This window comes from Echinops telfairi, unplaced genomic scaffold (assembly GCF_000313985.2).
Source record: "Echinops telfairi isolate 266 unplaced genomic scaffold, ASM31398v2 ScPeMD7_10;HRSCAF=50, whole genome shotgun sequence".
NCBI lineage: Eukaryota > Metazoa > Chordata > Mammalia > Afrosoricida > Tenrecidae > Echinops > Echinops telfairi.
Window position 1 is genome coordinate 1416343 of NW_022103907.1, and position 10948 is coordinate 1427290.

The 10948-nt window shown below is 54.2% G+C and overlaps 1 protein-coding gene and 1 pseudogene across 1 annotated transcript in view; both read right to left on the bottom strand.

Moving 5' to 3' along the window:
• Nucleotides 1-153, bottom strand: LOC115868442 (annotated as a pseudogene).
• The window catches only part of LOC101655063 (phospholipase B1, membrane-associated-like), a 170554-nt gene that overhangs the window by 11532 nt on the left and 148074 nt on the right, over nucleotides 1-10948 (bottom strand). Inside the window, exons 39-43 of the mRNA XM_013006835.2 lie at nucleotides 8246-8297; nucleotides 5955-6035; nucleotides 3202-3267; nucleotides 2007-2101; nucleotides 593-674 (exon numbers count right to left, since the gene is read on the bottom strand). Of these exons, the coding sequence (XP_012862289.2) occupies nucleotides 593-674; nucleotides 2007-2101; nucleotides 3202-3267; nucleotides 5955-6035; nucleotides 8246-8297 (376 nt within the window). The remainder of the gene's footprint in view (nucleotides 1-592; nucleotides 675-2006; nucleotides 2102-3201; nucleotides 3268-5954; nucleotides 6036-8245; nucleotides 8298-10948) is intronic.

The window sequence follows — 10948 nt, forward strand, 5'->3', positions numbered from 1 at the left end:
CGCGAACACAGTCCCCCACTACCACAAATTATGCAGTCGAGTTTCCCACATTTGGGGAAATGGCAGAGGTCAGCATATCCGGAGTGCAATGAATAGGCTTGCCCTGGGAAAACTACCTTTGTGATCATGGTATCTCCCCTGCCAGGTAAGTATAAGCCACGTGCTCTTAAGAAGGGAGCGGGAGAGGGCAGTGGAGCCACAGGGAGACCCACAGGGCAGTGAACACTTCCCCTTCCGTCTGGGTGACACATGGCACCCATGGTCCTGGTCTGGGCAGGGACTGGAGTCTGTTCTGCAAGTTGAGCCCTGTACACCTGCTCTGGCTGACCCTGGGTTTGGAGGCCACGATTCTCCCAGCTTCCAAATGAGGTCTTCTTGACCCCCACCATATGCACATGCACCCCCTTTCACTCTTTGATGTCCGATTGCCCTGTGTCTCTTTTATCGAGATCTAGAAATACTCCAGGGGCAGTGGTCCTCCTGGCACGAGGGCCTGGCCCTCCCCAAACGTAGGTTCTGACCTAGCGCCCTCGCTTTGGACCTCCGGGGAACGTCCCCCAGGGGCAGGCAGGGGTGGGACACAGGGGCTCACCTGGAAGTTCCAGTTGAGTTGCTTCAGCATCTGCATCTCTGAGGCGTTCTCCCAGGAGCCCCTCAGGCAAGTGCAGTTGCTCCTAGGAGGGCAGAGACCCTGAGGCAGAGGCTCCCCTATGGACACCTGGCCCCGAGGGTGGAGCAGTCCGACTTTGACACATACAAGAGGCTGCTACCCCCTGGGGCCTGGACCCTGTGCTGGTTCACATGGGCAGTGAAGGCTGGGAGAGGTGCACATGTAAGTCCCTCCCCAACACACCCGCGATCGACTCCGAGGACTTGAACTCAGGGAGCCTGAGCGCCAGCGGGTGCTTGGTGAGAGAGAAGGCACAAGACTTGAGCCCTGGTCCCCATGCCTCCTTTTGGAGATGGTCCAGGCTCTGGTGGGGGGAGGCTGAGCATTCCCCCTTACCACCTGACGGCTCCTTCCCAGGCCTGGGGTTTCTTCAGAAAGAGCTTGGAGGAGACAGGGCTGGTGTCGTGGGAAGACAGCCATCGTGGCCCTGTCTTTCGGTATAACATTCTCTCTCGTGTTCCTTCTGCTGCTTAAGACTCTCTTGGGGCTATCAAGCAGCCCGAGACACACGGACTAGATAGAACACAATACCAGCAGACCCTGGAGGAGTCATTGGGACCCCGAGGTCCGTTGGCTATTCCTCCTGGTTCCTTCAAAAGTGGGAACAAGCTCCTGTCCTTCACAGAAAGCCCATTCCACCCAGAGTGGAGGACTCAGACCCATGCAGAATCTCCTTCCCTTAAGAATAAGAATCACCAGTTCCAGGAGATTCTTTGGCCTAAGAAGATGCCTGAGTATATAGCTCAGCTCTGATGACTTCCAGCCCCGGTGGGAATGCCTGACTTGTACACCACTACCTACTCCCAAGCCTGGATCCCAAGGCAGCTACATCACGGTGTGATAAAAGCTACTATTTATGGAGAGGTGACCCTATGTGTGCCCACTGCCATCCGTGCACTTTCTCTCGACCTCACAACTGACTAGCAAGGAAGATGCTACCCCTCCCCTTTTACAGGTGAGTCTTAAGAGGCCCCAAGAGGCTCTGTGGTTTGTTCAAAGCCCCACAGCTTCTAGAGGGAGGGTTGAGACCAGAGGTGGCTATTCTGAAGGCTCCTTGCCCCGTGCTGCCGCTCAACAAGGAGCAGCTCCCCAAAGTTGGACTTGGGAATCACAGACAATGTCAAGGGGCTTTAAGGGTCATTTGCTCCATCTCCCTCTCTTCAAAGAATAGCATGCTGGGGCCCAGAGAAATGAAGGGACTTAGATACACTCAACAAAGCAGAGGCATTTCTAGAGAATTCTCCTAGTGCCTGGATAACTGCAATGCCAGGGATCTGGCTTCGCCAGCACTGGTCTCACGTTGGCACCTGTGAACCCCAGGGGACCCACCACTTACTGAGCAGCCAGCGGCATGGCACATTTCCCACCGTGGCCCTGGTGCAGGCCAGCCAGCTCCATGACCTGTACCACATTGATGAAAGCTCTCGGCAGCTGTCGGGAGCAGAGGGGAATTCATTAGTCACAATTGGGGTGGAAGGACACTGATTAGTACAGGAGGGAGCCTCCTGTACCGTCCAACCTCCCCCTTCTCAATTTGCCAGTGAGGACACAGCTCCAGAGGGGAGCTATGGCTTGTATGGTGTGGGAGAATCTTCTCCTTCTTTTCTTTTATTAATAAAGCATTTTATAGGGGGTTCTTATAGCTCTTATACCAATCCATACATCCATTGTGTCTAGCACATTAGTACACATGTTGCCATCATTGTTTTCCAAACATTTTCTTTCTGCTTGAGCCCTTGGTATCAATTACTCTTTTTTCCCCTCCCTCCCCACCTTCCCACCCTTGTGAACCCCTGATAAATTATAAATTATTATTAGTTTCATATTTACACCACCTGCTGTCTCCCTTCACCCACATTTCTGTTGTTCATCTCCTGGGGAGGGCTGGGGAGGGGGTTATATGTCGATCATTGTAGTTGGTTCCCTGTTTCTCCCCTCTCTCCCACTGCCGTCCCCTGACCCTCATGGTTCTGCTGCTCCCAGTACTGTTCCTGAGGGTTTATCTGTCCTGGATTCTCTGTGTCTTATCTGGACCAGTGTACATGCTCCAGTCTAGCTGGATTTGTAAGGTAGAACTGGGGTCATGATAGTGGAGGGAGGAAGCATTAAAGAACTAGAGGAAAGTTGTGGGTTCCATCAGTGCTGTACTGCACCCTGGCTGACTCATTCCTTCATGGAAGAATCTTCTTTATTGAGCCTGCATTGTAGATCGGGAAGGGGGGACAGACAGAATTAGCTTGCTCAAAATCACAGTGCTGGCAAAGCCACAGTGCTTGAAAAGTCACAATGCCACAAAGCCAGGTCAGCTGGCTCCCAGGACAAATGCTCAGCCACCATACAATAGTATCTGACTCTCAGCAGAGGAGCCCCCAGCTCCCTCCAGGACCACGCATGTGCACACCGTGTGGGTATCTCTGCCCATGTGCATCCTATTGAGCACAGTCTGCGCGGATGCACGCAGGGAAGGAAGCCCCTTTACACGCACTGAGGGCAGACAGTGTGCTCAGGAAAGTGCAGCCGCCTTTTCCTACCTCTTCGTAGAAGATGTCCAGGGTTTGTTGGATGTGCCGAACGTACTCCTGAGCGGTGTGGGCCTCCTGTGCAGACAAAAGGGGGCTCACCTCCATCTCTGGCCTCCACTTGGAGAACAGGACCAGGGCAGGTAGCACCTAGCACAGGTGTGCCCTGGGGGCTTGGGCCACAGGCAGAGTGGGGACTGAGGATTTCTGTGGCACTGGCCAGGCTAGGAAGCCCAGCTGTTGATGCTACTTGGACAACCCAAGATCACTTGTCCAAAGTTGTCCCTTGACCCTTAGTGGAGCCTCCGGACACTCCCTACTCCCACCCCAATGCACACTATCTCAAGCCCAAAGGCAGACTCTGGTGGTGCTGGGCCCTGCTGGCTCTCCAGCACATCTCTCGCAGCCTCATCCACCAGCTGACCGCAGTCTCCCCAGCTCCCAAGGACCAACCACATGCTCTCTTTCCTCTGAGCTTTGCGCCTTCATGGTCCCACTGCCTGGGACCCTTCGCTCTCCACCCACCCTGACTTCTGGTGTGCCTCAAGATCAGCCCAGGGTCTCCTCCCTTGACCCATCTCCACCGGAGGCTGACTTAAGATTGTCTCCATAGCATCCTGGGGAGTGGTCAGGGTTGGGGACATAGCAGGCGCTCAGAAGATGCTTGCTGGCTAATCTCAGCCTTTGGTTTCTAGCACGAAGTGCATGGCCGAGTGTTTGGGATGGTCCTGGGCTCCTTAGGTGGTGTCAGCAGAACACTGGTCCTACAGGAAGCTGAGGACTTAGTTCTCCTACACAGCTGGAAACCTAAGTGCCCGCAGGAGGTAAGAGTGAGGACCTGGTGGGTGGCAGCTCAGACAGTTCACTCTTTTTCTTTTTCCTGAGACAAATTGCCAGGGTACCCAGCCAGGGGGCTCCCTGGATACCTTGTCATGTTGATGAGGTGCCTGACCTCAGCCACCAAAAAGGGTGATGGGAGCCCAGAGATGGAAGAAGCAATAGGCAAGGAGACAGTACACACTGAGGAATCCCAACCTTATGTTTGCACTGGTTTTGACCCCCTTCCTCGCCAGGGTGATTAGGGCCCGGCCACCAGCTTGACCAGCCTCCCTGGCCGGAGGCGGGAGCGTGGGAGCATACCAGTTGTGAGTGGAGAGCAAGTTGGGAAAAGCTGGATGGCAGTGAGTGACCTTCTCTCAGACACAGATGTCAGGATTTTATAGCCTCCTTCTAAAGAACGCTTCACGCTATTCTGGCTTCTCGGTCAAGTGTAAACCCCAAGGGTCCACACAGCTGCTAATCCAACCAGGTTAGCTCTTCATCCATGGCTGGCCCCACACCTGTGTGTCCCACCCCCATCTCCATCCACTATATGTGGGCCCAGCTAAGGGCAAGGGGCCTGGGAAGACAACCATGACCTTCGGGACCCTCGGAGGACCAGACGTTCTGGTCTAGGTTCATAAAGCTACTCACACTTGGCTGAGGTCATCCCGGGGGTGACCTTCAGCAGCCGGTGCTCTTGGGGACAGAAACCTGTTTGCCTGAAGGGCAGATATTTGTGGGTTGTCCTTGTGAGCTGCCGTTGGGTGAGCTCTGACTCCTGGGGACCCCCGAGGACAACGGGCTACAACACCGCCCAGTCCTGGGCCAGCCTGACGACAGCCAGCATGCTCAGCTCCCCTGCGGCTTTCCAGCGTGGGGCTCATCTCCCAGCACTCTACTGCACGGTGTTCTCTTGTGACCTACGAGAGTTTGCCCGGCTGCTATCTTAAAGTAAGCAGTCCAGCCGTTTCTTCTCGTCTCCTTCAAATCCCATCTCGCATCAGTGACCACACTGATGCTCAAAATACTAGTGGCATAACTTTGAGCGTCACACTAACGTGCAAGCCATCGCACCATGGCAGACTGACTTGGGGGGTGGGGGGATTGTTGCAGCCAGGAGAGGGCAGTCCTATACCCAGTGTCCCCTAGTGGGCACAGCTGCACTTTGGGTTTCCAGGAAGTCCTGGAGGTCAGGACATCAGAGCAGTAAAATCCCCCCGGCGTTGGATTACTTCTGACTCTGGAGTCTGAGAAATTAAGGAAAGAACAGGAGTGAAGAGGCTTGAAGGGGCCAAACCTGGGGCGGGGGGGTGTTGGGGGGTGGGGGGCTGAAGGTTCTCATCAACCTTCGGTACTTGGCCTCCTCCAGGCACAAGGAGTGAGAAATTCCACCCCTCCACACACAGGACTATTCGGCGGCTTCCTGAAACCTTTGAGTTGAGACAGCTGCCTGTTTGGGCTAAATATGTCTATGCTGTCCCCAACTGAGAAAGAGATAGATTCCTAGTGACAACTTCCAAAAGGGTGTAAGTCTGAGCCTATTTCCCCAGAGAAACCACATTAGGAATGGGGTCTGGCGTTCCCAGGCCTGTCTGCTAGAGTTGGTCAGCTTGTGATGTCCCCGAAGGGCGCCCAGCCACTCTCAGGACTAGTCCGGCTTTGTCCAATCTCTGCTTGTAGCATTGCTCTAGTCTTCCCTTCCCTAGAAAACACACCACCGCAAAGGTTGAAGGGCCGGGGATCCAACACAGCCCTTCTCCGAGGGGCACTGGGGCAGGGGGAAGGGCCAGGGACCACCTGGGCAGACGTAGGTGCCTGGAGATTAGGCAAGGGTGATGCCAATGGTAGAGGGTTATGGGAAGGGTCGTGGCCCTTGAGCAGGATCCTGACAGAGGTCAGCAACTCTACTTCCCAGGTCCCGGAGGGCCTTTATCAGAGCATACCGGATTCTCACAGTAATGACACAAATCGTTGCTCCCGATGAGGAGAGTGATTAACTTCCAGTCCTTCTCCAGATTGATTTCCTGAGGGGACAGAAGACGCGGAGGTCAGACCTGGGGAGAGCCACCTGCACGTAGTGCTCACCAGGCCAGACAACCTCCAGGCGTTTCCATCCTGCTTATATCAGAGCAGAGAGAAGACACTATGTGAGGCCTCCTCAAAGCCCCACCCACCCCCCTCGTCTGGCAAAGGAGCTCCACAGAGAAAGCGGGACCGGTGCGTGTGAGTACCTGTGCACGTGCAGGTGTACCTGGGTGTCTCTGTGTATCTGCTTCCACAGTGAAAACATCTCTTTTCCCTTTGAAAGTCTCTTTAGAAGGCTGCAGTCTGTGGTGAGATCCAGTGCATGTGCCCCATAGGTTCTAGAGCCCGGGAAAGGCCAAGTGGATGAACACGCCCCTGAAGTGGGATCTCAGAGCGTTTAAAGGAGCCAAGAGCCCAAGGTGCCTCTAGAAGCCAATGCTGCAGTCCATCCCAGGGGATGGCCAGACATTGGAGCCAGATTTAAACAGAATGCAGAATGAGGGCCCTCCTTGCTGATGTCAGACGGATCTTGGCTGAAAGCAGAGACCACCAGCAAGAGCTGGACCTGCGTGTTATTGACGGTGCATTGACTGTGTGGTCAGAACACATTTAGGGTAACAACGGGAAGGATGAGAATTCCAGAACGCCTCGCTGTACTCCTGGGGGGTCCTATCCATGGACCAGAGGCCGTCGTTTGAGCAGAGATACAGGGTTTGAAATCAGGAAAGGTGTGCATCAGGGTTGATGGCGCGTTCACCACACTATTCAGCCTGGATGCTGAGCAGATCATCAGAGACGCTGGGCCCCAGGAGGAAGAATTCAACATCAGGACGAGAGGAAGGCTCCCTAGCCACCTGCAGTAGGCAGGTGACACAACCTGGCTGCTGAACCCGAAGAGCTCTTGACACACTTGCAGATGAAGCTCACAGACCAGCGCAGACTAAGCCGCAGCATGAAACCAGCATCCTCCCCAATGGACCGATCGACATCGTGATCCACAGAGAAAAGACTGGAGGCCTCGAGAATCACATTGTGCTAGGATCTTCGATCACCGCCCTGGAAGCGGCGGTGAAGAAATCAAATACCAGGTGGTGCCGGGTCGGTCTGCCACCAAAGGCCTCTTCAAAGTGATAAGAAGCAAGGATCTCCTTTGAGGACTAAGGTGTACCTGACTCCGCCCATGGTGGGTTCAAAGACCTCATTTGAGGGCCAAAGTTGGACAAGGAATCAGGAAGACCGAAGGAGACTCGATGCCATGGACTGTCAGAAGAAAAAAGAAAAACGGACACATCTGTTTTGGAAAAGAATACTCTTTAGACGTGAGGAGGGTGGGACTTCATCTCACATGCTCTGGACAGGTTCTCAGGAGGGGTCAGTCCCTGGACTGAGGAAAACAGCATGCTGGGTAAAGTGGAGACGCACACACCACGGAAGAAGACGGACCACGAGGTGGATGGATCCTGTGGTGGAGACAAGGGGCTCGGGCACCGTGGTGACTGTGAAGCTGGTGCAGGGCTGGACCGGGCGTGGGCTCAGTGTGGGTCAAACAGACTCAATGGCAGCTAACGAGAAGAAGCGAACGTCTAGAGCTATGTCTTGGAAGAGTTCTCTGGGCGCAGGCCCGGGAGAGGGAAATGGCGAGAGAGCCTTTCGTCATCGACTGAGAGGTGGAAGGGAAGATCTCCCAGTCATCTGGTCAAACAGAGAGCCTGCAACCGTTCCAGCCACCCCCATCCAAGGGTTCCAGCCAGGAGCAGAATTCCAGGGCCTAAACACAGAGCAGGAACACAGAGTGCCAGGGAGGATTTTCCAGGGGCTGGATGAGCTGAGCAGGAAAGAAGGAAGAATTGGAATGAGCGGCTTATTTTTAGAAGCCAATGTTTACATCACAGGGGGCCACCAGCCAACTCTTGCAGACAGGGGGAAGCAGCTGGAGGCCGCCAAAGCCCCAGTTTCCGCCACCGCTGGGCTGCACCTCTCCCTGCTGCAGCCAGCCTGTGGGAGTGGTGGTGGGCAGCCTGGGGCAGGGAGGGCAGGCAAAGGGGGAGCCTGTCCGGTAAGGCCTGCTTCTCATCGGTATCCTTGGCTCTTAAGGAAGACAAGCCTAGAACAGGTGCCCCTGTGGTGAGAGGGAACTCTTTTAGGGCTGTGACACCCTTCCTGCTGGAACACCCTACCCAGCTCTTTGGAGGGATGGCCTCATACTCACGGGGATCTTCTTCATCAGCTCCACCAGGTCCCGGGCCTGGGCCGGCATGTCTCTAGACGAGGGGGAGAGAAGGGGAGGCTCAGGCTGGCTGAGGAGCAAGGGTTTGGACTGTGGGATTTGGGCTTTGGAAAACAAGGGTTTCCGGAGAATGGTACAAAACACTCAGCATGTCCAGAAAGGCTTTTTATTCTTAAGACGTTTCTGCCTGGTATTAAAGATCTTTGCAGGAACTTGAGGGCCACAATCACACAGCCTCGGCCACAGTTCTTCTGTCCCCAAACTGCCTCTTCTAGGGGTTCCTGGTCCTCCGTGGGCACGAGGGCTAGGACCCAGGCAATCTGCCCCTCAAGGATTTGCCCTTATGCTTTATCAGGCTCTTTCATTGCACCGTGAGTCTGTTCGTTTCTTATCCTTGTTTTAAAAACCACCTCTTGCATATTGAAACACGTCACAGCTCTGAATTATCCCTCGGCTCTCTCTGTTTCGGGCCCAATGACCCCTTTCAACCTTTACTTCTAGGCCCTGCTCTCTGCTCCTTACAGCCCTGGCTGATTCTTCTCTGTAGTGACTTCAGAGGGTCCCCTCTTTATTGTCACTTCACCTGCATGCGTGTGTTCACGTCTTTCCAACCAATACAGACAGGATGAGTTAGGAGGTAGAATCCTTGCCTTCCACGTCAGCGACCTGGGTTCCAATCCCAGTCCATCACACCTCACCCACTGCCGCTGCTCGTCCATCAGGAGAGGGCTGCCTGTTGCTATGAGGCTAGACAGGTATTTGTGGAACTTCTACACTAAGGCGGACCACGCAAAAAGGCCTGCAGATCTGCTTTTGAGAATCACCCTACGGATCACAATGGTCCTGTCTGCGACCAACCAGGGAATTGGCAATAGTAGACCGTGTGAGTTACTTAATCTCCTGTCAACTTGCAAAGGGGTGGAGTCTAGCCTGCCAATCAGGTCGCAGCTTGATGACCTCATTTTGGAGGTGCGAAGGAGTTAAGTAGCTCACTGGAGGCCAGATACCCTCTCTGTCTCAACATTCTCTGCTTCATCCTCCTGCTGACAAGCCACATGGAGCTACACTGATGCCGCCAGAGCCCTGGAACTGGAAGAGCCACGTGGAGACCCATGCTAGCGCTGGGATGCTCCCACCGCCATTGGAGCCACAAGACTTTCCACCCTGTGATCTTCCTGCATCCAGCATCATTGCATGGCTGCATAAATCTAAAGAGGAGTCTATGAACTGGTATTGACATATGGGCTAATATCGGACTTACGGCCTTGAGCTGGACTGGGATGGGATGTTTTCTTAATGTGGACTTGCTCTTTGATATAAATCTCTTTCTTATACACAGATGAGTGTCTCTGGATTTGTTTCTCTAGTCAACCCAGACTCACACAGGCTGGGACATCGGGTTCTGACTTTCCCTGGGTGTCACCAGGAGGGGACAACTGACAACAAGCCTCCTCCGTCATTCCCCAGATGTCCCCACCAGGAAAACGGTGTCATCTGGTGTTCCGGATAGGAGAGACAGTCCGTCAAAGGGACGCTGCTCTGCCAGGAAGAGGAATGAACGATGATGGCTGCACACCAGCAAATGAACACAGGTCCAAACGATGTTTGTGAGATGAAAGCAGTCACGGGGAAAAAAGAGCTCCTCCCCCGTGGTCTCATTTACACACCTTTCTGGAGAAGGCAAGCTCGTCCGTGCTGACGGACACGGAGCAGGAGCGGCTAGGGCCCAGAGGCGGGACCTCAGTGAGATATTCACAGGGAAGGAGCGGAAGGGGAGTTGAGAGTTTCCGTGAAGCAATGTTTCGGGGTGATGGACATGTGTGGCGTCTTGATGGCAGTAATGGTTTCTCAAGTGTCTAACATAGCGAGACTTAACGAGTTGTGAGCTTTCAAGTTGTGCACATATTGCATGCCAATTATACCTCAACAAAATTGTTGTCTCTTCTTTCTTAAAAGCTATGTCGACGAGAAGTCACGCCAGCAAAGGCTATATGGCCCATGGAAGCTGCTCTCAGAGTCATCAAGGAGTGGTGGGGAAGGATAGGCCTCTTCCACCTCCGCCCCGCCCTCAGCGAGTGGGGTGCGGAGCCAAGCACACAGGGTGCCACCCTGCTCTTTCACCTCATTAAGAGAAGTCGCCCATGAGGGATCCTATCCCACATCTACTGCTATTGATGGCACCGCTCAATGGTTCCAAGGAAAACCTGCCCCACGTAAAGGCGACCACACAAGTGCCTGGGACCCTGTAACAGGTTCAAAGCATGACCGGGGGCTTCGTGAGCGATGAGCACTAACACGTGCCATGGGGGAGTTAGGCACGCTTTCTTCCTCTCTCTTTCCAGCTCTGTTCTCATCCCTCGGTCTCAGGTCAAGTCCTGCCTCCTCTGGGAGCTCCTGGATCCATTCCCAATCCCTCTCCTCCTGGAAGGAAGAGTCCTACTCTGGGGACTCACAGCGCCAGCCTTCTGACTTGATCTGTAGGCTCCCCCCGGCCCCCCACTGATTCTTGCTAGGCTGTGTTTCTTCATCTTATAAGGGGGAAACGATGGACTTGATTCTGGGGTGCCTTCCAGACCGGCACCTGTATTTAGATGGCCCAGTTTCTCCATGGATGACAAAGTGCTAAATTATTTCAGTCTGCAGCACTGCCACGCACCTCTGACTTCCCCCACGTGATTTCCTCCT